At 43.7% G+C, this 27,550-nt stretch overlaps 1 protein-coding gene across 2 annotated transcripts; it reads right to left on the bottom strand.

Annotated features, from left to right (window-relative positions):
* Nucleotides 1–27,550, bottom strand: LOC117534510 (protein NLRC3-like). 2 transcript variants are annotated; one of them, XM_034198719.1, is made up of 6 exons: nt 27,411–27,550; nt 26,933–27,031; nt 26,330–26,434; nt 11,942–12,009; nt 10,030–11,836; nt 1–200 (listed from the first exon to the last, which is right to left on the bottom strand). In XM_034198719.1, exons 1-6 carry the CDS (start codon nt 27,533–27,535, stop codon nt 8–10), a joined length of 2,397 nt encoding a protein of 798 aa, XP_034054610.1. In that variant the 5' UTR covers nt 27,536–27,550; the 3' UTR covers nt 1–7. The 2 variants fall into 2 exon arrangements, with proteins under 2 accessions (XP_034054610.1, XP_034054612.1); XM_034198721.1 differs by having other exon boundaries at nt 10,030–11,833.

Below are 27,550 nucleotides of genomic sequence, written 5' to 3'. Positions count from 1 at the left end.
TAAAAAACTACAGTGAGTGAACTGACCTGAGAGCCTCCAGTCTGCAGTTTGGACTCTTTAGTCCAGAACACAGCAGCTTCACATCTGAATCCTGCACATCGTTGTAACTCAGGTCCAGATCTCTCAGATAGGAGGGGTTGGACTTCAGAGCTGAGGCCACGACTTCCCAGTGAGTCTTTGAGAGTCCACAGCCAGAGAGTCTGTCAGGACACATATTACAAAAATACTTATTATAAAAACATTATATAATATTCCTATGGTATGCTATATATGTTATTATACATTGTGTATATATATATATATATATATATAGTATATGCATTGTCAGCCCCCCATTGCTGTTTTCCAGTTATATTTGGAATGACAGTAGTTCCTATATTTTGATGTGGATTAGTATCGCGATAAGGAGTATTCTCTGCATGGGTAGTGGATTGTGCCTCTTAACACAATATAGGACAATCCATTGTAATATTGTAGTGGCGTTTTAGTCCAGTTCTAAAATAAAAAGCCACTGTCCTTCGTCTGGGTTGTGGGTTTTGACTCGCCTCAATTTCTTTCCAAACAATTGCCGGGATAGATGTACCGTTGCATCACATAATATTTATATTGCGATCCAGACATACCAACATAAACTTCCTACATTCAAAAGTAACAGAAGGAGTGATCGGTAGGGATGTAACGATACCAAAAACTCACGGTACGATAATTTCGCGATAAAAAGTCCACGGTACGATATTTATCGCGATATTGAAAAATAAAGGAAAAAAATGTAAAATTGTATTTGTTGTAATTTTTTTTTTTTTTCTTCTTTTTTTCTTAAATAAAGTGTCAACAATATAATAATCAGACCCTGCAATAGAATAAATCAAGTTTCACTTTAGTTTTTCAAGTAACTCAACTCTAACTCACTCACTCAGCGTCATCAAGGTTATCTTTTAGGAATATGAGCATGTCCACATTTCCAGGTAGAAGCTGGGATGTTTGGGCGTTTGCAAAATCCCCTGCTGTGGAAACAACTCTCTCGCTTGGTACTGATGTTGCTGGGACAGAGAGATATGCTTTGGCCATGGGTGACAGCAGTGGGTCAAACTGTGCATTGTCTCTCCACCACTTCAAAAACAATACAGTTTTTGCCAAGAAGGTGAGGCTTATTGACAGGGCGAGATATAAATATACTGTTGGTACTTGTCCATGTCTCTAGGTGTGTACATGTAGCCCTGTACATACGATGTCCTTTTGTGTTCTGTTGTTTTATGTTCATGTTGTAACCTACTTGTTGGCATGTTGGACAGGCCTCCCTTGAAAAAGAGATTGATGATCTCAATGGGACCATCTGGTTCAATAAAGGTTTAAAAAAAATGCGGTATATTTTGTCAGTCTCACGACGGTATTGAGACATTTATTTACCACGATATCGCGATATTCGATATATCGTTACATCCCTAGTGATCGGTGTAATCCAATACAACAAAAAGATGTGTCCCATTGACCAGCAATATATAGACATGCATGTCATATCCTCCATTATGGCGTATATTTATTGACAGCAAAGTGAGACTTAAATTAACTTATTAATTGACCAAATTAACATGTTTTAAAACCAAGTTTAATTCACAAAAAATATATAGTAAATGTAATCTAATGCATTTAACAAATATTCAAATAATAATCTTAATTAAAACTGCGGTCACAGACGTGCACACTAGGGGTGTTGAAAATAATCGTTTCTACGATGCATTGCGATGCGGACGTGGACGATTCGGTATCGATGCAGTGACGGAAGATAATCGGTTATAGCGTAGTAACGTTGCTTCCTGATTTTCCGGCCGCGGCTTTACTATAACGTTTTTTTTTCTGTCACTTTAATATCAAATCGGTCGGTGACGTAGAGATCAGGGAACAGACGTGACACCGGCACAGCAACACCAAACACGGAGCAGTCTGCTTTATCCACCAACACAAGAACACCAGTCCAGAACCAACAGCAGAAGGACCCGCTTTGAATCACTCCGTGTCGCTGCGGCACAGGGATTTATGTTTTTCAAAAATAATCGCGTTACAATCATGTCAGGTTTTTGGTGGATTTAATTAAGTCTTGGATTGCAAAGTATGAATGTCCTCTAGCAATTTTCAGACGATACGTGTGTAAAGTTTGTGAAGGCAGGAGGAAAAAAGCTCCCGCGATCACCGTCTCCTCTGTTCCTCTAAGCCCCGCCCCCTCCCTGAAAATAATGAGTAACAGGCTGACAGTGACCCGGTAGAAACTTTATTATTCACTTAATCACTGAGATATAATGAAGCTAACTTAATCTCATACATTCATGGGATTTATGTAACAGTAAGACAGAGAATGTGAGTGTGCACCCACATGCACTATTTTAGTTGTTATATGCTGTTGTAAATACTCCTGTTGTCTGCTGTGTTCAGACTCAAGTCCTGTGTGTGATGCCTCATTCAGGACATTCAGTGTCCTTTCTTTAACAGAAGACTGTTGCTAGAAGCTGCAGCTAGACTGCAGAAGCATTATTTTTATGTTTTTGAGGATGGAACAACTTCACACACAGATATAGGGAGGCTAGACCTATACAATTGATTTATTTTGGTTTATAAATGAATGTCAAGACATTTATGTTATTGATTTTCTGAAGCACTTTCTAAATAATGAAAAGAGAGTTCATATGTATTTACTGCATGTATGCATTGATGAAAAATAAGCCATGTGCAGTAATATAGAAAATTGAGGATGCAACGCATTGGTATGAATCGTGATGCATCGGGATGCATCGGGATATCGAAATGAATCGAATCGTTGACAGGATAATCGTAATCGAATCGAATCGTGAGACCAGTGAAGATGCACAGCCCTAGTGCACACAGTTGTGGGTGGGCCTTCGCGTCCGAGCGCATGTAGGGGAGGGTCACCGGTCGTCCCGCCGTCAAGCAGACGCGCGCGAGTCCTCCGAAATGAGCCGTTTGTAATTTCTCAAATGTTCGCGTCCCGGACTCCTCAGTCCTCCGGCAGCGACCCGCAAACGTATGTGGGCGCGCCGCCTCGAAGGAAAACACATTTCTGTAAAGGCTCGTCGACGATCGATTATCGCGGAGGCTGTCTGGAGGAGCAATAACCGTGGCGTGTGGTGCAGTGGGTTGTGCAGACTTTCTGCCCTTGACCGTTTGTTTACTCAATAAACGCATCTCCTCTGGATATTAGGCTATGTACGTTTTTAATACAACTGCTTTAATTGTGAGCCGACATTTACAGTGAGAAGAGCTGCTGAGGCCAGTGCAGAAAGCAGAATAGTGTGTATAATATATGTAACAGGCCTACATTACACACTTTATTTGTATGCTTTAGTACAGGGGTACTCAAATACAAATCTTAAAGGTCCAAAATAAATGTTTCAATAAGACAAAGGTCCGTTTATTACGGTCATTCAAACTTTTAAACAATTGCAACAAGATTCTTAACACGAGGTTGCAAAAACAAAAATAATCTGTATGCAGCAGTTTTCATTGTTATTGTGTCTGTGCTTGACCCCTCAGAGTCGCAGTGTAAGAGCTGCACAGTTATGAATAAAGGCAGCTGCACCCTCTTTCATTCAGCATTCCCATTATTGCTTTATAAATGTCTTGCCCCCTTGTGTGTCCACTGAGGTTCGTCAGGCCCAACACATCTTCAACAAACTCCCCCTTTGCCTCATCATAAAAACTCACAAACACTAGCAACTGAGCATTGTCAGTGGTGTCAGTGGACTCACCACCACAGCTAAGGAAATGCACTGTGCATTTTTCATTCCATCACAAAGCTGATGAATCAAATCACCAGCCAGTATTTATGTTCTTCTGGTTGCTGTGGAATCTGAGAGGGGGATTTGCTTGATTTTACCTGTTATTTCCTCTTTTTGTTTGCCTTCAACATGGTCTCCATCACTTCAGACATGCATTCTTTTATACTCAGTTATTATCCAGTGGAAAGTCTTTACCTGCTGGCCTAGTTAAATCAAAGTGGTTACTTTTTTTTGGCTGGGCAGTGTAGTTTTACACACCGTCTGATTTGACTTTCTCAGGACATAAAACAGTTTTTTGGGGGCAGACCCTCTCAAAGAAAACAATATATTTACACACGTAAGGTCATCATCTTAATAGTTGTGTATGCTCATCCGTGAGCAGAGCATCAAGTTGGCATGTCTATTACAGCTGAATGCGGCGATTACCATTTTGTTCAGCAAAACGCCTCACAAACGTATTAAGATCAACAGCTTTAGTGCGTTTTGATTCAATGCTGAGTACAGCCACACTGACAGTCTCTTCTCTGTCAGACCGCAAACACCTCATTCCTTCAGCGCTTGGGTCCGAATGCTTCTCGTTTTGCGCCGTCCAGTTCAAAATGAAATCGCCGGCAATCATATGTCCACGCTCGAGCCAGGACCGGGGGAGGGGTTACATGACGTGCATCTTGTGCTGCATTCACTTGCACTCGGACATTAGAGACTTTCTCTCATAAATGTCCGATGAGCCACAACTTTTCTTTCAAAACAAAGCTGGCAGCTGGGGTGGCAGCTGGGGTGGCAAGGCCTATTTTGAGGGTGTCAGTTGCCACCCCGGTAGGTGAAACTAGGCTACTAGCTACAGTACATATGGAACTAGATGAGCTGTTAACTCTCGCTCTGAATTTTTTTTTTTAATTCTCGCTCTGACTTAGACAGGTTGAAAGAGACACACACATTTTTCCCACCCGCAGTCCGCGAAGACCCGCCCTACTGTGCCTCTGATTCGCAGATTGTTTGGGGGGAAAAAACGCTGACTGGATGCTGAATGTGATTGGACCAAAGCGTTGACACACACAGGTGGAACACAGTGGAACAGTCAGACATGTAGAGCGCTGTTTGCAGTGGACATAGCGGAGAATTTTGACTCGTTGCGAATGCGTTGTGGCGATGTCTCACATATAATACAGAGAGATAATACATATGAAAAGTATAATTTGCTCAGAGTCCGGAGACAGTGGTGGTTCGGTCCGGATCCGGACCGGAGTCCGTAGTTTGAGGATGCCTGCTTTAGTAGATATGCTTTAAGAGCTGTATGTGTGTGTTATGGAGTGTATATGTGTCTGTTGTAATTGCATGTGCCGCCAGCAGAGGGAGATGCTGGACTAACACTCAACATCATTGCCAGCAGTGTGTGAGTTTGTTTGAGTGTGTGTGTGTGTGTGTATGTGTTGTGTGTGTGGGTGTGTGTGTGTGGGGGTGGGGGTGGGGGTGTGTGTGTGTGTGTGTGTGTGTGTGTGTGTGTGTGTGTGTGTGTGTGTGTGTGTGTGTGTGTGTGGTGTGTGTGTGTGTGTGTGTGTGTGTGTGTGTGTGTGTGTGTGTGTGTGAGACAGATGATGTGGAAGGCAGAGCAGAGTCCTGCCGGGATTTTTTTTTTTTTTGCGGGGGGGGAATGCTGATCCGTGCATTAATAGCAACAGCCTATTATAAAGAGAAAATCTGTTGCACACGGGGTGGTGCCACAGGTCTACATTTACATGAAACGTCCCGATGGATCATGTTCATGTCAACAGATTTCACGAGCATGTATGGGCTACGCAAACTTCAATCAACTTGATAATAAATAATCCACGGACCACCAATGTAACGTTTGACTGTTTAATTAAATCAACTTAAAATGACTCAAAAACAGGCTACATTGTTTCACATGGGCTATAGCCTATTATGGCTGTAGCCTACACAGAGCCGAACACACGCGATAAGAGCAGCCAGCGGCACCAACCATGAACAATATTAATATTAATAATACAGCTATAGCACAACACAACCCTCTCACTGCCTGGAGAGACACGACGCCACACACACAACGGCTCGTCTTCTTGTGTCTCTTCAGCCCCCAAGTTAACGTTAGCTGTCAAGTTAGCACTAGCACTGACGTTAGCTCCCTCCCTCTCGGTTCTGTTGTAGCAGCAGTCACAACGTACGATGTGCTACCACCAGCTACATTCGGTTGGTCTTCTTGATCAGGTTGTTTGGCCGTCTTTTTAAAGAAATTGCCCAAGGTAAGTTGTTTTTTTCTTTTCGACATGTCAGCAGCAGCAACAATGCCTGGTAAACATGCAGTGCTAACTAAACGAGCTTGTGAGTGAGTGGGTAGTGGGTGGAGCTGCGGGCAGCGTGCAAGCAGGCGACACTTTTTTCATGAATCATAAACTCTAAATATAATTTTATTTCACTTATTTTACACCTTTGAAAAAAAAACATGCCCAAAATGGAATTTATTTGGTCATCATATCAGTATTTTAGAGAGCTCCCCCCAAATTTCACAAACCATGTTCCCAGGGGAGCTCATGTCACCACTAGGGGAGCTATAGCTCCCCCTGCTCCCCTCCAGTTCGCACCCTGCTGTGCGCGCCACATTCGAAATGGCTGAGGTGAAGCTCTCTAGCGGAGAATACAGCATTTTCAATAACACTTCCTCAAGAGCTAAATCCAACGTCTGGGAGGCTTTTGGTGTCATCCTAGATGGAGAAAATAACCAACATCCCACGCTTTTTGAGACAAATATGCAACTGCGTGTGTTAATAATTGCACGTTTTCACTGCTCATATATAGGCTATGCGGGTCGGGTCGGGTTGCGGAACTAATTGGCAATATGTGCGGGTAGCGGGGCGGGTTTGGTATTGCACGTCGCGGGTGCGGGGCGGGAGCGAGTCTTGAAAATCAGACCCGTGCAGGACTCTGAGGCAGAGTAGCTTATCTAAATATTGGAAAATGGTACATTCTAGCCTGTGAGCTCCCCGTTCCAGCGACTGACTATTCCTTTGTAATGTAGCATCGCATTGGATATGGGCTGAACTTGTCATGGAATGGACATTTTCCGGCCATTTCCCTAGGAGGCCTTTGCAAAAATGTGCAGAAAAGGCATGGAAACTGCATATTTTTCTAAATGGCCGACTTTCTGAGGGCCGGGCCAAATGGAAGGCAATTTGAAAGATGTCCGCAATCATAAGAGCAATGTGTATACAACGTGTCGTGCATTTTGGAACAACCATATACGAGTACTTTGGAGTAATTTGCTACATGCAAATCGTCAAAAATGGTACATTCTCTGTTAGCTTACGACCGCCCCGATTGAGATAGCAACTGTTTTATTCGCAATTTAACATGATATTGGATATGGGCTGAACTTGTCCTGGACTGGAATTTTTCCGATCTTTTCCCTAGGAGGTGTTTGCGAAAATCACTTAAAATGAATAACGCCGATTTTTCAAAATGGCCGACTTTCTGGGGGGCGGGGCTAATGGAAGCCATTTTGAAATATGTCCGCAATTCCATGAGGAATGTCTGTGGCAAGATTCGGGTAGTTTGGAGAAACTGTATGTGACTATCGCACAATAGGGGGCGCTACTGAGCTGGTTTACAAAAACGTTCGATTTTTTTTATACAGTCTGGAAAAGGTTGTGGGCTGTGACGTGTGTTCCAAGTTTTGCGTCCGAAGCTCATTTTAGCAATTTTGTGACATTTAAATCGTCAAAAATGGTATATTCTCCGTTAGCTTACGAGCTCCCCATTTGAGCAGTCGACTATTCATTCGCAATTTAGCATCACATTGGATATGGACTGATCTTGTCCTGGTTTGAAATTTTTCCGATCACCTCCCTAGGAGAAGTGTGCGAAAACGCGCTTAAAACACACATTTTTCAAAATGTCTGTGCCAAGATACGGGTAGTTTGGAGAAACTATATGTGACTACCACACAATAGGGGGCGCTACCGAGCCGTATTTGCTAAAAACGTACGATTTTGTTGTACAGTCTGGAAAAGCTGGTGGGCTGTCACGTGTGTTCCAAGTTTTAAGAACGTAACTCAATTTTACACAAAGTTATGGGTCGGTAAGCGTTTTTAACCCTTCGATTTCGAGAAAAAAGTCTGTAGGTCACGCCCACATTCGTCATTGGTTGCGACACTTTAAATCTCAGTGTATACTCATCCTGCCAGTATATCTATGACAAAATATATATATGTCGTCCATCCGTTCTTGAGGTATACATTTGTTGTGTTTTTGGCACCCCCTATAGTCCAAAATGAACATGCTTTGGTGTGCCTATTCCCCAAGACAGACTGAACCTATCCACCAGCATTTGTCATATTTGGATACATTGTTGATGAATTATGAGCATTTATGTCTAAGCCACACCTTTTTGCTAATACGTTTTAATTTATGTCGGCCACAGTTTTCCACACAACGTTCTCATTTCCTATGGTAATGTGTGTGACCCTCCACTGATGCTGTACACTAAGTTTGGTGTTGGAAAACAAGAAATTGACATTTAAGGTAATATTTCACTGTTTTGAACATTATGCTAATTACAAAAAAAACAAAGTAGGCGGAGCTTAGGGATACAAGAGGATAATATGTAGAGGAGGTCCACCCGGATAAGTGTGCAAAATGTCAGGTCCGTCAGACTTACGCTGCGACTATGTACATTTCTCGAAAAAGGGAATGTTCATAGGTGGCGCTAGCGAGCATGTTGGACATTTTTAACCCATCGACTCCAGAATGTAAACATTTTCACCCGTCCTGGTGGCGTTGCCAAACGTCGCTACATGAATAGTGTCGTAACCCCCTCAAAAACAGGTTGAAACTGCAGAAAAATAGGAAAAATAATAATAAACATGTGAATAACAATAGGTCTTCGCACACTTCGTGCTCAGGCCCTAATAAAGAAAAAGTTGTCTTTGCTGGCTACCCTTTACTGTCAGTGGTGTTGCCAAACAGAACTGCAATAAAACACATGCCATGACAATATTAGAGATTGTTCATATTTAAATGTAAAAATAATTAATATTTGGATGTACATGACTGATGAGGGCGTCCAATAAAACACAATTATTAAACCAATTAGGTTATAATATTTGTAATAATTATCTCTATTATGTAATATATATCTATATCAGGGTTTCCGTTAGCCGGTAATTACCGTTTTTTAGCTGGTAAAATGTAATAAAAACCGGTAAATTCAAAACCTGCCAGTCAAAATGTCCGATGCTCCTATCGATTGGCCGCCGATCATTATCGGCCGATATTCACTCTTAATAATTTGATCGGTGCTCTCTATAAAGGCCGATCAGGAGAGCTGGATCTGATCGATATGGACATAAACGCGAGTGAAGTATAACCGGACTCGAGAGAGAGAGATCAGATCAGCTGCTGCATAATCACCTGAAGCCCCGCCCACTGTTTAGCGAGCTGCATGAGAAACTGAAGGGCTGTCAGGAGAGAGAGAGGGAGAGAGGAAAAGAGAGCATCCGTTTCTCCCGTGTTATTATTCAAAGTTAATTTTTGAATAATTTACTTCATCTACTAAAAGTAGTTTATTTGAATGTAATAATTATGTTGTTTGTTGTTTGCGGAATCATTTATTGAAAAATGAATCTGAATTTTTTTTCGATCTGTTACGATTATAGACTGAAGCAATATAAAAATGACTCCCATTAACTGAGTTTTAAACATCAGCATATCCGGTCATAGTCCGTAATTACCTGCTAACGGAAACTCTGCTACACAATTCTTATTATTATTATTGAAACATGACCGCTAAGTTTCAAATTTGTCCGGTAAAATAAATTCTGTCCGGACATTTGACCGGCGAGAAAAAATCCTAGCGGAAACCCTGATCTATATAATATATATATATTACATAAGTGAGATGTTATCAGTGTATTACCATTCAAACATTATCCAATCGGTGTTATTGGAGGGAAAAGATATAGATCCTATTTTAAACTCTTAAGTATAGAGATGAAATATAAATCAGGTATTACCTGTGTGTCTGATTAAATGATGAAGAAACTGCAACAATGTAATATAAACTTAGATAATAATTATATAAATTGATTTCCCTGATATCTATAAAAATCTCTCTTATCATTTAATTTTGCTCTGAGTATTTAAAACAGCAACAATGTTATAGTGTTTATTTGAAGGTATAAACTTTTGATCTGCACTTATTAATAAAGTTAATCACATCTGGACTCACTTGGCCTTCCTGCAGTTCCTCACAGCTGGAATCAGTCTCCGTCGTCCCTCCTGTGATGTTTTGTACTTCTTCAGGTCCAACTCATCCAGAACCTCCTCTGACATCTGCAGCATGTAGGCCAGAGCAGAGCAGTGGATCACAGAGAGTTCCTTCTCTGATCTGTTCCCTGACTTCAGGAACTCTGTGATCTCATGATGTACTGAGTGGTCCTTCATCTCTGTCAGACAGTGGAAGATGTTGATGCTCCTGTCAGGAAAGGAAGAACTGCTCATTTTCTTCAGGTTGTTGATGGCTCTCTGGATGGTTTCTGGTCTGTTGTCTGTGCGACCCAGCAGGCCTCCTAAGAGTCTCTGGTTGGACTCCAGAGAGAGGCCGTGGAGAAAACGGATAAACAGGTCCAGGTGGCCATTTTCACTTCTGAGGAATTTCTCCATGGCGCCCTCCAGGAAGACATCCAGGGATGGGTAATCCTGATCTCTGTTATACCTGTTGCTATAGCCTCTCTGCAGGAAGTTCTTCAGTACCGCTGTGTCTCTGTTGGTGTAACAGTGCAACATGTAGACTGCAGCCAGAAACTCCTGAATGCTCAGATGAACAAAGCAGTAGACTGTTTTCTGGAAGATCACACTCTCTCTTTTGAAGATCTGTGTACAAACTCCTGAGTGCACCAAGGCCTCGGTGACACCAAGACCACAGCGCTGCAGGTCTTCTTGGTAGAACATGATGTCTCCTTTCTCCAGATGTTCAAACGCCAGCCTCCCCAGCTTCAGAAGAAGCTCCCTGTCAGCCTCCGTCAGCTTCTGTGGACTCGTCTCATGTCCCTCTTCATACTTCTGCTTCTTCCTCTTGGTCTGGACCAGCAGGAAGTGTGAGTACATGTCAGTGAGGGTCTGGGGCAGCTCTCCTCTCTGGTCTGTAGTCAACATGTGGTCCAGAACTGCAGCAGTGATCCAGCAGAAGACTGGGATCATGCACATGATGTGGAGGCTCCTGGAGCTCTTGATGTGAGAGATGATTCTGCTGGACAGGTCTTCATCACTCGATCTCCTCCTGAAGTACTCCTCCTTCTGGGCGTCAGTGAAGCCTCGTACTTCTGTCACCCTGTCCACACACTCAGGAGGGATCTGATTGGCTGCTGCAGGTCTGGAAGTTATCCAGACGAGAGCCGAGGGAAGCAGCTTCCCCCTGATGAGGTTTGTCAGCAGCACGTTGACTGAGGACTGCTGTGAGACATCAGACACAACCTCATTGTTTCTGAAGTCCAGAGAAAGTCTGCTTTCATCCAGGCCGTCAAAGATGAGCAGCACTTTGCAGACAGCCAGCTGCTCTGCTGTGACCTTCTGTAAGGGGGGATGGAAAACATGGAGCAGCCTGAGAAGACTGTACTGCTTACCTTTGATCAGGTTCAGCTCCCTGAAGGAGAGCGGGATCACCAGACTGACATCTTGGTTCCCCAAACCCTCGGCCCAGTCCAGAGTGAACTTCTGCACTGAGAAGCTTTTTCCAACTCCAGCGACTCCATTGGTCAGGACCGCTCTGATGGGAGTCTGTTGGTCAGGTAAGGCTTTGAAGATGTCCTGGCACTTGATTGGAGTGTCATGGAGGGTCTCCTTCTTGGAAGCTGTCTCCAGCTGCCTCACCTCATGCTGGGTATTAACCTCTTCACTCTGGCCTTGTGTGATGTAGAGCTCAGTGAAGATGCTGTTGAGGAGGGTTTCACTTTGATCAGTTCCTTCAGTCACACGTTCACATCTCCTCCTCAGACTGAGCCTATGTTCATCTAGAACCTCCTGCAGACCACGTTCTGCTGGAAGAGAAGGAAACGTGAGAGTTAAAAAAAACAACAACAATAAAACAGGAAGAATCCTGATTTCTGACATGAAGACCCCAGCACACAGATGTTCATACTTACTCTGTACAGTGCTGGTCTGACTGGCTCTCTGCAGTCCAGCTTTTGTTCCGGTTGTTTTCCTCTTCAGTCTGTTGAGATGAACACATCCTTTATAGAGCTTGGTAGATAATTGGTTTATTATTAGTTAAGAAACCAAACATCTGGATTCATAACATAATTTCAAAGTTGGACACAGCAAGTTCAACGTATTTAGCAAGTCACATGATATGAAAATAACTACATAATGTTACTGATTTGTAAGAAGCCTGAGTTAATGGTTTGTCAGGTATGTCAGTACCACGCAAAACACTTTTGAAATTTCTGAATGGAGATTGGTTTGACTAAAACTAGGCTAAGCTAACATTGTAGCTCAACTTAATCTAGTCATAAATACAGCAGCAACTATTGTGTGTATCATAGACTCTGGTTTACACATACATTTATAACATCGATTAAAAAAAAGAAGAGGGGAAATGTACATACTGCATAGGAGCAGTGGCCTGTTTTGAATATGAGGAACTGTAGAGCTCGGGGTGTTGATGTGTTTCCCTTTACTGATTCATCTTCAGCACTTCAGTCACGACAGTAGCAGAATCTCAACACTGACAGGCTTTCGCAACAGAGCGTCACAAAAGTCTCTCGAATAAATGGTCAAGTTGCGGCTATACGTGGGTAACACTCATTGCATGTCTTTGCCTCCTTCTAGGCTAGGCACACATTTGTGTCTTTGCATTGTGAGATTTTATCTCAATGCTTTTTTATCTGGTTAAATAAAGGTTAAATAAATAAAATGTACTTTGCATCTTATCCCACCATGCGGAAAATTAGCTTTGTGTCAGGTCTAAACCCTGGGAGCAGATACCGGCAGGGAGACATCAGTGAGGAACATGTAGCTGTGAGGAAAGAGCTGTCAGTGTGTGTTCAAGTGTGTGTTGTTCAGGCTGTGTGTGTGTGTACAGGATGTCTGTGTGTGTGTGTGTGCGTGCGTGCGTGCGTGTGTGTGTGTGTGTGTGTGTGTTCCAAGGTTAATTTCTCCAGGTTATCTGTGGGCAGCAGCTCACAGAGCCGATTGCACTGAAGGTGGGAATAAAAACTGGCTGTCCCTGGAGTGCCGTGAACTTCATCCTAGCACTCAACCAATGGATGAAGTGGATTTACCAGTGCGCTCCTTTGCATGTCAAATCCCCAAATCCTGTTCAGGGATACGCTGACGACGTGCAGGTGTCATCACGACAAGAGGATGTCATCATTAACATGCTGGCACGCACTGATGAGTTCCTCCATTGGTCAGGGCTGGAGGTGAAGCAAGCTAAGTGTGCCGTACTCCATGAGCGCCGCAGTGGAGGCAACCGCTGGTATAAGGCCAAGAACGACAAGCCCCCCTCCTTTCTTGTAATGAGCCAACCCATTAAGGTGTATTCTCGTAATGAGACCTACCCATACCTTGGCCACAGGTTTAACATCGCTGGCGAGTGGGGGGAGCAGGTCGAGGAGCTCACTACAGAGTTTCTCCAACGTCTCCACTTGATGAACTTGTCCCCTCTCCCCGTCCTCATGAAATTCCAGGCTGTGAGAGAGGTGGCTTTGGCTAAAATTCAACATCTCTTGGAGGTTGGCGGGAAGATGGCGACGTGAGTAGCAACACTATCTTCTACCTCTCGCAAGTTGAACACAATAAACCCTCATAAATGCTCAACTCGATACCTAAAACCAGGAAATGAGGAGAGGGATCAGACGAAGTAGCCGAAGAAATAACAGAAAACAAGAAACAGCGAAAGATCAACCAGGAGTGACAGAAAACTCGAAGCAAGAAAACAACGGACACGAGGACGAAGAAGCTCAAATGACGGAGACGGGCCATTCCGAGACACTGCGAGCCAGGCTGGCAACTATCTCCAAAGAAATAAAAGAACTCAAACAGGAGCTGCGACAAGACCTAACACATTTTAAAGACGAACTAAAAAGTGAAATGAAGGAGGAAATCGCTAATCTTCGGGAGGAAATAGAGCGAAAGTTTACAGAGAATAATGGTGAACTACAGACGCAGAAAACACACATGACCGAAGCCCAGGCGCATAGCAGAGCTAGAGGAGTGGCAGTCGGAGGCGAAAGAAAAAATGATTGAAATGTCGAATCAGACGCACCAGATACAGGAAAAAATGGTGGACCTTGAAGGAAGATCAAGGAGGAATAATATCAGAACATTCGGGGTGCCAGAGGAAACAGAGGGGGAGTCGGTTACCAAATACGTGGAGCAACTCCTGAGCACTGAGCTGGAGCTACAGGAGGGGAACGTTATTAATCTCAACATTCAAAGAGCGCACAGAGCCCTCGCTCAAAAGCCGCCTCCGACCGCTACCCCCAGGTCAATAGTGGTCAATTTCCTGCAATTCGAAACGAAATAAGTCATTCTTAAGAAAGCATGGCAGAAGAAAATTAGTGTAGGGGGCAAACGCATATTCTTTGACCACGACTATGCAACCGCAGTGGTCCAGAAAAGAAAGTCATATCTGGGCCTCAAGAAGGTATTGAAGGACAAAGGAATACGTTTCCAGACACCACTCGCTAAAATACGCATTTATTGGGAAGCCGGAGTGAAGACCTATGACGACGCCATAGACGCCGCCAGGGACATGAGGGAGAGGGGACTCGAGATGGAGGTACCAGGCGGAGCCGCCGCACCTGTGGAGGAGAGGAGGGCGCAACCGGTCTGGCAACGAGTCAGGGGAAAGGAAGGAAGACACGACTCAGCGCGCCGAGCGAGAGAAATGTTGCAAAAATGGAAAGCGTACAGCTGTAGGACTGTTTTGCTTGAATAACTTTCATTGAGGATTGAAGAAATATACAGGCTTTTTTTTGTATTGTATCGGATACCAACGGAGAGAGGTAGGCCAGTGTTAATGTTGGACATGCCGAGACAGCACGTAACTCTACGAGTTGGGTATAGTCTCAAGTCTAGAGAGGGGCCCTCTTACGAGAGGATTTCCCCTGCACCCATCAAAGGGGAATTGGGGATGTTAGAACCCCAGGGTTGGAAGCCTTTTTTGTTTTATGTTTATGTGTGTTTTGTTAACGACTGTTTAGCCCAGAGCTCAGAGGGAGCATACCAGAAGAATAACCTACCAATACACATAAATGGTTAACACTAAGATACTGTCGCTAAATGTGAATGGTCTTAACATACCAAAGAAGAGAGAAAAGGTTATGACAAAGTTGAAAAAGGAAAATGTGCAAATTATATTCCTCCAAGAGACTCATTTAACATATTTGGAACATGAGAAATTAAAGAGATATGGTTATAGACACTCATATTACAGCTCCTATAAAGAAGGTCACAGAAGGGGAGTTGTAACGTTAATATCAAACAAAATCCAATTTGATTATGATAAGGAAATCAGGCACAAGGAAGGAAGGTACATTATAGTGAAGGGCAGAATAGAAAATGGACCTATAACATTGATAAATGTTTATGCCCCTCCTGAAAGCGATACATATTTTTTTTAATCTTTGTTTGATATTATAGCTGCTGAATCGGAGGGAATCTTAATCTGTGGGGGAGATTTTAATGTGGTGTTGAACCATAATATAGACACGACTAGTCTCAAAAGAACCAAATCGCAGTTATCTAGATTTGTAAACTTGTCATTAGGTGAGATGGGGATGATTGACATATGGAGAGAGTTACACCTACAGGAAAGGGATTACACTCATTATTCAGCAGCAGATAAAGTCCATACAAGGATAGATTACTTTCTAATGGATAAGACTGATATATACAGAGTGAAGGAATGTAGGATAGGAGGGGCAGACCTGTCAGACCATAACCCATTATATTTAGAAATGTGTCTTAATAGTAGGAGACGAAATACAGTCTGGAGACTTAATCTAGGACTATTAAACTGTGAACAGAGAAAGATTAGGATTAAGGCAGAAATTCAGAGATATGTAGAAGAGAACGACAATGGAGCAGTCGACCCAACAATATTTTGGGATGCCATGAAGGTGGTCATTAGGGGGAGGTTGATAGCGGAAACAGCATATATGAAAAGGATTAAATCAGAAACATTTGGAAAGTGTACGGAAAAACTAAGAGAATTGGAGAGGGAACATCAGACTACGGAGGATGCAGTGGTGTTGGGTCAAATGGAGTTGGTGAAGGCAGAGATAAATGATCTATTACTGGATGAAGTCGAGAAAAGGAACAGATATATGAAACAAACCTATTGTGAAACGGGCCCGAGGGCCACTCAATTATTGGCAAAACGAATACGCAAACAGCAAGCAATTAGTCATATACATAAAATTAGAGACCCTTATACAAACGAGTTATCATGCATACCAGAAAATATAGAGAACATATTTCTGGGATACTACAAAGATTTATATTCACAGCCTCCATCTGCAACAGAAGAAGAAATTAGAACCTATCTAAATTCACTGGATTTACCATCAATTGGCAGTTTACAAAATGATACATTAACAGCTGATATTACATTAAAAGAGGTTATAGATGCAATAAATACGTTAAAAAATAACAAGTCTCCAGGTAGCGATGGATACCCTGCAGAATGGTATAAGCAGTTTAGAGATGAAATGGCACCGTTTCTCCTGGCATCCTTCAATTGGACTCTCCAAAATAATAAGATGCCGCCATCATGGACTGAAGCAATCATATCAGTCATTCCAAAACCGGGAAGGGATAAGGAATTCTGTGGGAACTATAGGCCTATTTCGATATTAAATGTAGACTACAAAATCTATACAACCATTATTTCTAAACGATTGAGCACCTTCATAGACGATTTAATAGAAGAAGACCAAACAGGATTTATGAGGGAACGCCAGACCCAGGACAATATCGGACACTGCATATAGTAGAACAAGCAAAAAGGACAAAACAAGATACTTTATTGGTAAGCATAGACGCAGAAAAAGCATTCGATCGGGTGAATTGGGCTTTTTTGTATACAGTGTTAGAACGACTAGGATTCAATAATAAATCAATTCAATGCATAAAAACACTGTATCAACGATCTACTGCTAGAATTAAAATAAATGGAAACTTATCTGAAAGATTTGGCTTACAGAGATCGACTAGACAAGGTTGCTGCCTGTCACCAGCTCTATTTGCCCTATTCATTGAGCCTCTAGCTCAAGCAATCCGCCAAAAAGAGGGAATTACAGGAGTGGTGATGAATGGTAGTGAACACAAGGTGGGGCTATTTGCTGATGACGTAGTGGCATTCCTCGAGCAACCAAATACATCACTCCCAGTACTGATGAAGCTGCTTGAATCATATGGTCATCTCTCAGGATATAAGATTAATGTCTCAAAAACACAGGTACTTGCTCTTAACTATACTCCATCAACAGAGATCAAAGAATTGTTTAATTTTAATTGAAATCTAAAGAAAATCAAATATTTGGGGATTTACATCACTAAAGGAACATCTCAATTATTCAAAGCAAATTATGGCAAGATCAATGAGGAGATTCAAAAAGATATAGACAGAGGGTCTACTCTACCACTGGATTTTAGTTCAAGAATTGAGACAGTCAGGATGAATATATTACCAAAGCTTCTATACCTATTCCAGTCCCTACCAATAAATGTCGCTCAAAATCAATTCACAAATTGGGATAGGATAATATCTAGGTTTATTTGGGGAGGTAAAAAACCCAGTCAGATATAAAACCCTCCAACTCCCAAAGGATAAAGGGGGTATGGGCCTCCCGAATCTGAAAGAATACTTCTATGCTGCCCAGTTGAGATACATAGTTTGCTGGTGTAAACCAGATTATACAGCTAAATGGAAAGAAATGGAAAGAGCATTTGGAGAATACCCTATTCAGAGTATTATAGGAGATAAGGACAGATACAAAAAAATTAAAAATCAATAATTACATTATTCACACTGGAGGTATGGTTTAAAATAGTAAAAATTCACAAAATACAAGAAGACATAAATATATTGAAATGGGTAGCATTTGACAGTAACTTTGTACCAGCAAGACAAGACGAATGTTTCAAACGGTGGGTGACCAAGGGAATCACAGCATGGTGCACTTTGGAGAAGAAAGGGGAACTAGAGAGTTTTCAGGATATGAAAGATAAATACGATTTAGGGAAACATGACTTCTTTAGATATCTACAACTAAGGGATTATTATAGAAGACACATCAGGGGAACACCCTCCAAGGACGTGAATGAATTGATTCAGACTATAATCAATTCGTATGGAGGAAAAAAAATTAGGATTATATCTGTACTATATCAAGCACTAACAATGAACAAATATTGAACCACATATATAAAAGAAAAATGGGAATTGTTAAGTGTAAGTATTAATATGTCTGCATGTAACTGCATTATAACTGTTCCACAGTAAGAGGGCGCTATAGGCGTAAGGAGGCGCAGCTATTGTAGCTGACGTCAGGTATCAGATATAAGGGATTGTTCCCTCCCCTTCTATCTCTCTCTCTCTAGCTCTCATGGAGAGCAGGTCAAGTGGTGCAATGCACATATGAAAATAAACCACGCCAGTTAAGGCTAAAGAAGACCTCGTCGTCATGACCAGTTTATTGCTATACATGTGACTCTGTCAACAGGTTATGGGCCCAGATCACGGAAGAGCGAAATAACGATAGCTAGTTAGCTGAAAAGTTTAGGCTAGTTTAGCGGCGGGAAAACCGCGGGACGCTAAAGCTAACGGGCAGCTAAGCTAAGCTACAATCAAAAGATTGCGACCAGAGGCAGAAGCAAGTGGCCCACGTTTGACGGAAGGGCAGAAGAATACGAGCTCTGGGAAGAGCGGATGTTGTGCTGTATGCACGGAGTCGGGCTGAAAAAGACAATTTTGACGGGCCTCACGGGAGAAATAACGGAGGCCGCGCGAGCCCTGGATACTAAGCTGAACGCCGACGCATACTGCGAACTAGCACCACTCCTAGACAACACAAGCTTGGGGCTGATATTCCGGGACACAAAGGACAAAGGCCGAGAGAGTCTAAAAGTGTTAAGAGAACACTACATCGGCAGAGGTAGGCCCCGGATTGTATCCCTGTATATAACATTGACCGCGCTGAAGAAAGCTAACATAGAGACTGACTGAATACGTCATCAGGGCGGAACAGATCATCACAGCGCTCAAAAGTGCAGGAGACGCACCGAGCGATGGACTAATGATGGCGATGGTTATGAGGGGACTACCGGAGATGTATAAACCGTTCACACTGTTGGTGACGCACGGTTCAGCGGACATGTCGCTGGGGGAGTTCAAGGCCAAGTTGCGGAACTTCGAGGCCTCAGAAGACTCAGACCCGGTCGCCGAGGAGGCGGGAGAAAGGGTAATGAAGGCCCGGGCAGCGCCAAAGAAAAAGACCGGACCCCCGACGGAGATGGCGTGTTGGCGATGTGGAGAAAAGGGTAACCGAAAAGATAATTGCACAAAAACTGTTTGGTGTAGTTTCTGTAAAACTTCGGGACACGCAGACAGAGTGTGTAGAAAGAAGCGCGAACAGAACGCTCGGTACGCGCGCGTGCAAGATGGCGGCTGTGGACAAGATGGCGGCAGCGGTGGAAGTGAGGCGAGTCGAGACGACGCCCGGAGAGCAGCGGGAAGAGAGGACTTCACCTTCGGGGCGCAGACAGCATACGCCAGCCGGTCGCAGCAGCAGCAGGCCCAAAGGAAGGGACTGATCGTGGACACAGGTGCGTCGTCCCACATTATCAACGACAGGAACCGATTCAAGAACTTTGACAGCACCTTCGAGCCGGAGAGACACAGCATGGAGCTGGCAGACGGGAAGCGCACTTTCGGGTTGGCGCACGGGAGAGGAGACACACAGGTATGCCTCATAGACAGTGAGGGGCGCCGGTGTACAGTGACGTTGAAGAACGCCCTCTACATACCCTCGTTCCCCCAATAACTATTTTCTGTAAAAATCTGCTGCTGCAAATGGTGCCAAGGTGTTCTTCAATGAAGGTAACGATGTTCCTGTGGAGCCTGACGGTACGAGATTTAACATTGAGGTGTACAAGAGAATGTATTATCTACAAACAGAATGTAATGAAAATGATGTGTGTAATGTCAGTCATGATATTCAGACATGGCATGAGATCATGGGTCATTGTAATTACGAGGATATACTGAAGCTGCAGGCGGTAACAGTAGGCATGCACATTAACGGTGAAAAGCATAGACCTAACAAAGAATGTGATGTGTGTATAAAGGGAAAGTTCACTCAAACAAGGAACAGAGGTCCCACAGAAAAAGTAAAGACACCACTTGAGCTAGTTAACACAGATCTAGCCGGTCCAGTAAATAATGAGTCCATAGGTGGCTTTAAATATATGCAGTCTTTCACAGATGTGTATACAGGGGCAGTGTTTGTTTACTTTTTCAAAGCAAAGAGTGACGCACTTCAGGCCACAGAGAAATTCCTTGCAGATGTAGCTGCAAGGAATCAGGAATCAGAATTCAACACGAAAATTGAAAATAATGAATGGCAAAACATGTGGAGAATACACCAATCATCCACCAGTTTGTGGATATGGAGGGCGTTCTCTTGGAAAAATCTGATCCGTTTTTTTTAGTGCTGTCAAAGTTATCGCGTTAACGGCGGTAATTAATTTTTTGAATTAATTGCGTTAAAATATTTAACGTATTTAACGCATGTGCAGAATGGCCCGCCCCATACGTGCCACCAGTGGCAGCGCCAGGGTATGAATACTTTTGCTGTAGTACAGGGGTGCACATAAGTGGTACGCAGGTTATGTGCGTAATCTAAAATGCGTACCGTCACTTGTGTCACAAAGCGCATTTGCGTACCGACGTACTTGTGAAGCTTTTCCAGAAGACGGTTAGATCACCGCCGGACGACAGTGTCGGTCTCCGTGTGCACAGACAGGGCTGCTGTTAACGTCGGTCTGTACAACGGAATTGTGCCCAAACTACGCCAACCGGCTGCGGAGGGAGACTCCCCCCCCTTCACTGGAGAACTGCGCTAAAACAGCTGATCACAACGTTCACACTCTGTGGTCACGAAGTACTCCACTATCCGCCGCCGCCCCCCCCCCCTCTGTCGGCTTTCCTGAAGTACTCCCCCGTTGATAGAAATCAACACGTAATGAATTAAGACCCCACGGTTTGATGATTGATAGGAGTGTGGGCTGTCTTTCATTTTGACACGCAGAAAAATGTTATAATAAACATAGATACTGTGTTAAATGGATATATCCGCCTTCTTTCATTTATCTTTCCATTCCCACAACAATATACATAAATAAATGGCATATTTTGGACATAGTTCGAATGGTGATTAATCATGATTAATTAATGTTTAAGCTGTGATTAATCTGATTACAAATTTTAATCGTTTGACAGCCCTAGTTTTTTTATAACACCCAAGGTTAAAAACAGATACTCAAATGTAAAGTCACCATGCTGGAGGGAATGTGGAACAGCAGAAGCAGATCATTCACATGTCTTTTGGAAATGTCACAAAATATTAACGTTTTGGGGAATGGTTCATAAAGTAGTACAAAAGATAATTGGATATATTTCCCTAAGAGTTTTATCATTCTTTATTTGGGTAATTTTACGGAAAATGATATACAACCAAGAGATAGATGCTTGGTTAAAGTGTTGTTGATAGCCGGCAAGAAAGCCATCACAAGGAAATGGGGGCAAGTGGATATCCCTACCCAAGGACAATGGATGGAGATAGTAGAGGAAATCTACATAATGGAAAAACTGACACATCGGTTGAGACTAAGTCTACCAAAAATGGAAGACCAGTGGAAAGGATGGACATTATATAGAGAAGAAGAAAAACACATTGGACAAGATAATCCAGGAAACCATTGAGATTTAAACTCCCGACAAGGGCTCTTTTGGACAGTCGTTTATTTTTCATTTTTATTTCATTTTTGAGTTGCGCCTCAACATATGGATGCAAATTGAAATTGAATTTTCGAATGTCAAAGTTAAATGATATTATGCACGTTTGGAATTCAGTGCAATTATTTTCAATAAAAACAAAGTATAAAAAAATAAAATAATTCAACATCTCTTTGCCAATGTACACATCCCTCTCAAGGCACTGAGAGAAATGACAAACAAAACTGTCCAGCTGGTCAGAAAGTGGGTGGGCCTCAACACACACTCCACACGGGGCATCATCTGTCTCCCATGTGGAGAGGGGGGGCTGGGAGTCCCCAATGTCGAGTGGACCTACATAGCCACCAGGCTAGCCCACCTGATTCACATGCTTAACAATGATGATGTCACCGTAAGAGAAATGGCCAGGGCTTCTCCTGCTGGATCTACAAAGAAGGAAGATCCCCCTGGCCAGCGCAGACCAGAACAACTTCCTCGGCTTCAGGAGGAAAGACTCTGGGAAACTGGACTCTCAGGCCAAGGGCTTCGGGGTCTGGTCTGACTGGCCAGATCTCAATGACCTCTGCAATCGGACTGGAGTCCAGCTGAAATGGACAAGACTCAACACACAGACTGAAGTCCCTGTCTCTGATGAACTGATCACAGACCCCAGTGTGGTTGTGAAGGCCGACATCACAACACCTCAGGAAGAGACTGTGGAACTGCACAGAGACTCTGCAAGGAGTGTTCTGCTCAGCACGAAGCAGTCTGAGATCAGGCAGCACTGGTGTGGACTCAGACTACAGGGAAAGCTAGCCTGTTTGGGGTTTGCTGACCACTCAGTCTCACACTCAGTGTTTAAGAACGCCGCTGTTGGTGAGGATGTTCTGACATTTACCATCAAAGCAAGACTGCAGGTATTACCCACTAAGTACAATCTGTCCACCTGGTACCCTCGCATTCACACTCCATTCTGTTTAAACCATCAGGATTCACAACAACACCTAGAATCCATTGCACACATAACAAATGGATGTAATGCATACAAACGCCTGTACATAGCCCGTCATGACCGTATTGTGGACATTGTGTCTGATGCGGTACGAAACATCTTACCATCTAGCGCAGCAATGTACAAGCACGCTAGAGTGCTACCAGAATGGTTTGGTTTTACCAATGATGTCTTTTCTAACATCCCAAATACACCTGATGTTGTTTTTGTTGACACCAACCACAGGGAGGTGCTAATATTAGAAGTAGGCTGTGCAGCTTAGCCGTGTGGAGAAGGAGGTGCTATGTGTTCCCTTAAGGCTGCAGCTTAGCCATGTGGAGAAGGAGGTGCTATGTGTTCCCTTAAAGCTGCAGCTTAGCCGTGTGGAGAAGGAGGTGCTATGTGTTCCCCTAAGTGTTCTGTGCTGCTTAGCCGTGTGGAGAAGGAGGTGCTATGTGTTCCCTTAAGGCTGCAGCTTAGCCGTGTGGAGAAGGAGGTGCTATGTGTTTCCTTAAAGCTGCTGCTTAGCCGTGTGGAGAAGGAGGTGCTATGTGTTTCCTTAAAGCTGCTGCTTAGCCATGTGGAGAAGGAGGTGCTATGTGTTCCCTTAAGGCTGCAGCTTAGCCGTGTGGAGAAGGAGGTGCTATGTGTTTCCTTAAAGCTGCAGCTTAGCCGAGTGGAGAAGGAGATGCTATGTGTTCCCTTAAGGCTGCAGCTTAGCCGTGTGGAGAAGGAGGTGCTATGTGTTTCCTTAAAGCTGCAGCTTAGCCGTGTGGAGAAGGAGGTGCTATGTGTTCCCTTAAGGCTGCTGCTTAGCCGAGTGGAGAAGGAGGTGCTATGTGTTCCCTTAAGGCTGCTGCTTAGCCGTGTGGAGAAGGAGGTGCTATGTGTTTCCTTAAAGCTGCTGCTTAGCCGAGTGGAGAAGGAGGTGCTATGTGTTCCCTTAAAGCTGCAGCTTAGCCGTGTGGAGAAGGAGGTGCTATGTGTTCCCTTAAGGCTGCTGCTTAGCCGTGTGGAGAAGGAGATGCTATGTGTTCCCTTAAGGCTGCAGCTTAGCCGTGTGGAGAAGGAGGTGCTATGTGTTCCCTTAAGGCTGCTGCTTAGCCATGTGGAGAAGGAGGTGCTATGTGTTCCCTTAAGGCTGCAGCTTAGCCGTGTGGAGAAGGAGGTGCTATGTGTTTCCTTAAGGCTGTTGATTAGCCGAGTGGAGAAGGAGGTGCTATGTGTTCCCTTAAGGCTGCAGCTTAGCCGTGTGGAGAAGGAGATGCTATGTGTTCCCTTAAGGCTGCTGCTTAGCCGAGTGGAGAAGGAGGTGCTATGTGTTTCTTTAAGGCTGTTGCTTAGCCGAGTGGAGAAGGAGGTGCTATGTGTTTCCTTAAAGCTGCTGCTTAGCCGAGTGGAGAAGGAGGTGCTATGTGTTCCCTTAAGGCTGCTGCTTAGCCGAGTGGAGAAGGAGGTGCTATGTGTTCCCTTAAGGCTGCTGCTTAGCTGAGTGGAGAAGGAGGTGCTATGTGTTCCCTTAAGGCTGCTGCTTAGCCGAGTGGAGAAGGAGGTGCTATGTGTTCCCTTAAGCTGCAGCTTAGCCGAGTGGAGAAGGAGGTGCTATGTGTTCCCTTAAGGCTGCAGCTTAGCCGTGTGGAGAAGGAGGTGCTATGTGTTCCCTTAAGGCTGCTGCTTAGCCGTGTGGAGGAGGTGCTATGTGTTCCCTTAAGGCTGCAGCTTAGCCGTGTGGAGAAGGAGGTGCTATGTGTTTCCTTAAAGCTGCAGCTTAGCCGTGTGGAGAAGGAGGTGCTATGTGTTCCCCTAAGTGTTCTGTGCTGCTTAGCCGAGTGGAGAAGGAGGTGCTATGTGTTCCCTTAAGGCTGCTGCTTAGCCGAGTGGAGAAGGAGGTGCTATGTGTTCCCTTAAGGCTGCAGCTTAGCCGTGTGGAGAAGGAGGTGCTATGTGTTCCCTTAAGGCTGCTGCTTAGCCGTGTGGAGGAGGTGCTATGTGTTCCCTTAAGGCTGCAGCTTAGCCGTGTGGAGAAGGAGGTGCTATGTGTTTCCTTAAAGCTGCAGCTTAGCCGTGTGGAGAAGGAGGTGCTATGTGTTCCCCTAAGTGTTCTGTGCTGCTTAGCCGAGTGGAGAAGGAGGTGCTATGTGTTCCCTTAAGGCTGCTGCTTAGCCGAGTGGAGAAGGAGGTGCTATGTGTTTCCTTAAAGCTGCTGCTTAGCCGAGTGGAGAAGGAGGTGCTATGTGTTCCCTTAAGGCTGCTGCTTAGCCGAGTGGAGAAGGAGGTGCTATGTGTTCCCTTAAGGCTGCTGCTTAGCCGAGTGGAGAAGGAGGTGCTATGTGTTCCCTTAAGGCTGCTGCTTAGCCATGTGGAGAAGGAGGTGCTATGTGTTCCCTTAAGGCTGCAGCTTAGCCGTGTGGAGAAGGAGGTGCTATGTGTTTCCTTAAAGCTGCTGCTTAGCCGAGTGGAGAAGGAGGTGCTATGTGTTCCCTTAAGGCTGCTGCTTAGCCGAGTGGAGAAGGAGGTGCTATGTGTTCCCTTAAGGCTGCTGCTTAGCCGAGTGGAGAAGGAGGTGCTATGTGTTCCCTTAAGGCTGCTGCTTTGCCGAGTGGAGAAGGAGGTGCTATGTGTTCCCTTAAGGCTGCTGCTTAGCCGTGTGGAGAAGGAGGTGCTATGTGTTCCCTTAAGGCTGCAGCTTAGCCGTGTGGAGAAGGAGGTGCTATGTGTTCCCTTAAGGCTGCTGCTTAGCCGTGTGGAGAAGGAGGTGCTATGTGTTTCCTTAAAGCTGCAGCTTAGCCGTGTGGAGAAGGAGGTGCTATGTGTTCCCTTAAGGCTGCTGCTTAGCCGTGTGGAGAAGGAGGTGCTATGTGTTCCCTTAAGGCTGCAGCTTAGCCATGTGGAGAAGGAGATGCTATGTGTTCCCTTAAGGCTGCTGCTTAGCCGTGTGGAGAAGGAGGTGCTATGTGTTCCCTTAAGGCTGCTGCTTAGCCGTGTGGAGAAGGAGGTGCTATGTGTTCCCCTAAGTGCTCTGAGCTGCTTAGCCCCAATATATTTGATTCCCTGTCTATGTAATATAATTTGTGGAACCAAATAAAGTATTCAAATGTGTGTGTGTTTGTATGAATCTATGTCTCTCTCTGTGTCAATGTGTGTCTCGTTCTCTCTCAACCACTTCCTAGTGTTAAACACAACCTCCTCAACAAGTTATTACTCTTATTATTAACCATCTGAAAAATACATTAAAAAAGATGCTGAGGCTTACACTAGGCAGAAACCCTTGTTCTAAAAAAGAAAAGATGAAGGCTTGATAACAATTTAAAAAAATGGATGTATTGTTGTAAAATTGAAATATCCTTGGGTAATGTTCACTGTCCTCTATTGCATTTTTACACTGTACTATTTTAAAACTTAACTAAACTTACTGTGTTCCTGTAATATACTGCCCTTCTGTATTTATTATAAATATAGCAGTTTATATGATCCCATTACATTACATTACATATTATTACCTCTTCAGGTCAGGTTACAGTAGAAACAGACTCTTACTTTGTGTCTGAGGGTCCAGGTTCATCACTGAAGTTTATAGGTTGCCACTTAGACCCGTCACTCTTCAGAGACAGACAGCTGGGGGCTGGAGACCCTGCTCTCTGTCTGTGGAAACAACACATGTTTTACACATCATTAGTTCTTCATAAGAGCAGCATTACCTGATTAAAGATGTTTAGACTTGCCCTCAACTTTCTGTTTTGAAGTTGTGTTTGTGGGTTTCTGTAGTTACCAGGGATTTGTGAGGATTACAAGTTTAAAATGTTTGTAATTTTTTAGCTTTACCTAAACAAAGTCCTACATGTTGAGTGTGAGAATGATTTCACTATAGTAGATTAATTACTATCGCTGATGACCTGGGTGCAGGGAGTGGCAGGAAGACATCAGTGAGGAGCATGTCGCTCTGAGGAAAGAGCTTTTGTGGTAGATATGCTAATGTTAAACACACCCTGCTCGCCATGTTAATATTAACCACTTATTTACTGTCTTCTACTGTGTTTCTGTACTGCGCTCATGTGATTATATTAAAACAAAAGCAGTTTATATTATCAGATTACATAAAAGCTGAATCCTCTTCAGGTTACAGTAGAAACAGAGTCTTACTTTGTGTCTGAGGGTCCAGGTTCATCACTGAAGAGTGGAGGAAAGTTTCTAGACCGGTCACTCTTCAGAGACAGACAGCTGGGGGCTGGAGACCCTGCTCTGTGTATGTAAAGAAAACACATGTTTTAAACATTATTAGTTCTTGCAAAGAGCAGATTTTTACTTCGGTCTGTTTACCCGATTCAAGATTTTGCGACTTGTTTTGAACTTTCAGTCCTGTTGTTACAATTCATTTGAGAGTGAAACATTTTACATGTTTGTATTTTATTAGCTTGAGTTAACACAAAGTCCAACATGTAGAGTGTGAGGATGATTTCACCAGTAGATCATTTACTAACGCTGAAGATGCAAAGGAACAAGAGTTCATTAAACGTTGCTACTCTACGATCATTTACTGCGGTCATTCAAAAAAAGGTTAGATTATCAGATTACATAAAAGCTGAATCCTCTTCAGGTCACAGTAGAAACAGACTCTTACTTCCTGTCTGAGGGTCCAGGTTCAACACTGAAGTCTGGAGGTTCCTCTTCAGACCGCTCACTCTTCAGAGACAGACAGCTAGAGACTGAGGATGTGTCCTCTTCCTCTTCTTTAAAATCACTCATCTTCTCCAGTCTGAG

Source organism: Gymnodraco acuticeps, unplaced genomic scaffold (assembly GCF_902827175.1).
Source record: "Gymnodraco acuticeps unplaced genomic scaffold, fGymAcu1.1, whole genome shotgun sequence".
Taxonomy (NCBI): Eukaryota; Metazoa; Chordata; class Actinopteri; order Perciformes; family Bathydraconidae; genus Gymnodraco; species Gymnodraco acuticeps.
The sequence above is the reverse complement of the archived record's forward strand: the minus strand, read 5'-3'. Positions and strand labels throughout refer to the sequence as shown.

Bases quoted from the DNA above. Each gene is read 5' to 3' on its own strand.
- LOC117534510 (XM_034198719.1), bottom strand. From the start codon at position 27,535: ATGAGTGATTTTAAAGAAGAGGAAGAGGACACATCCTCAGTCTCTAGC. The intron at 12,010-26,329 runs GTAAGAGTCTGT...TCATCTCAACAG, and splicing joins CCTGGACCCTCAGACACAAA to ACTGAAGAGGAAAACAACCG. The intron at 201-10,029 runs GTGAGTCCAGAT...GTGTCCTGACAG, and splicing joins AGGAACTGCAGGAAGGCCAA to ACTCTCTGGCTGTGGACTCT.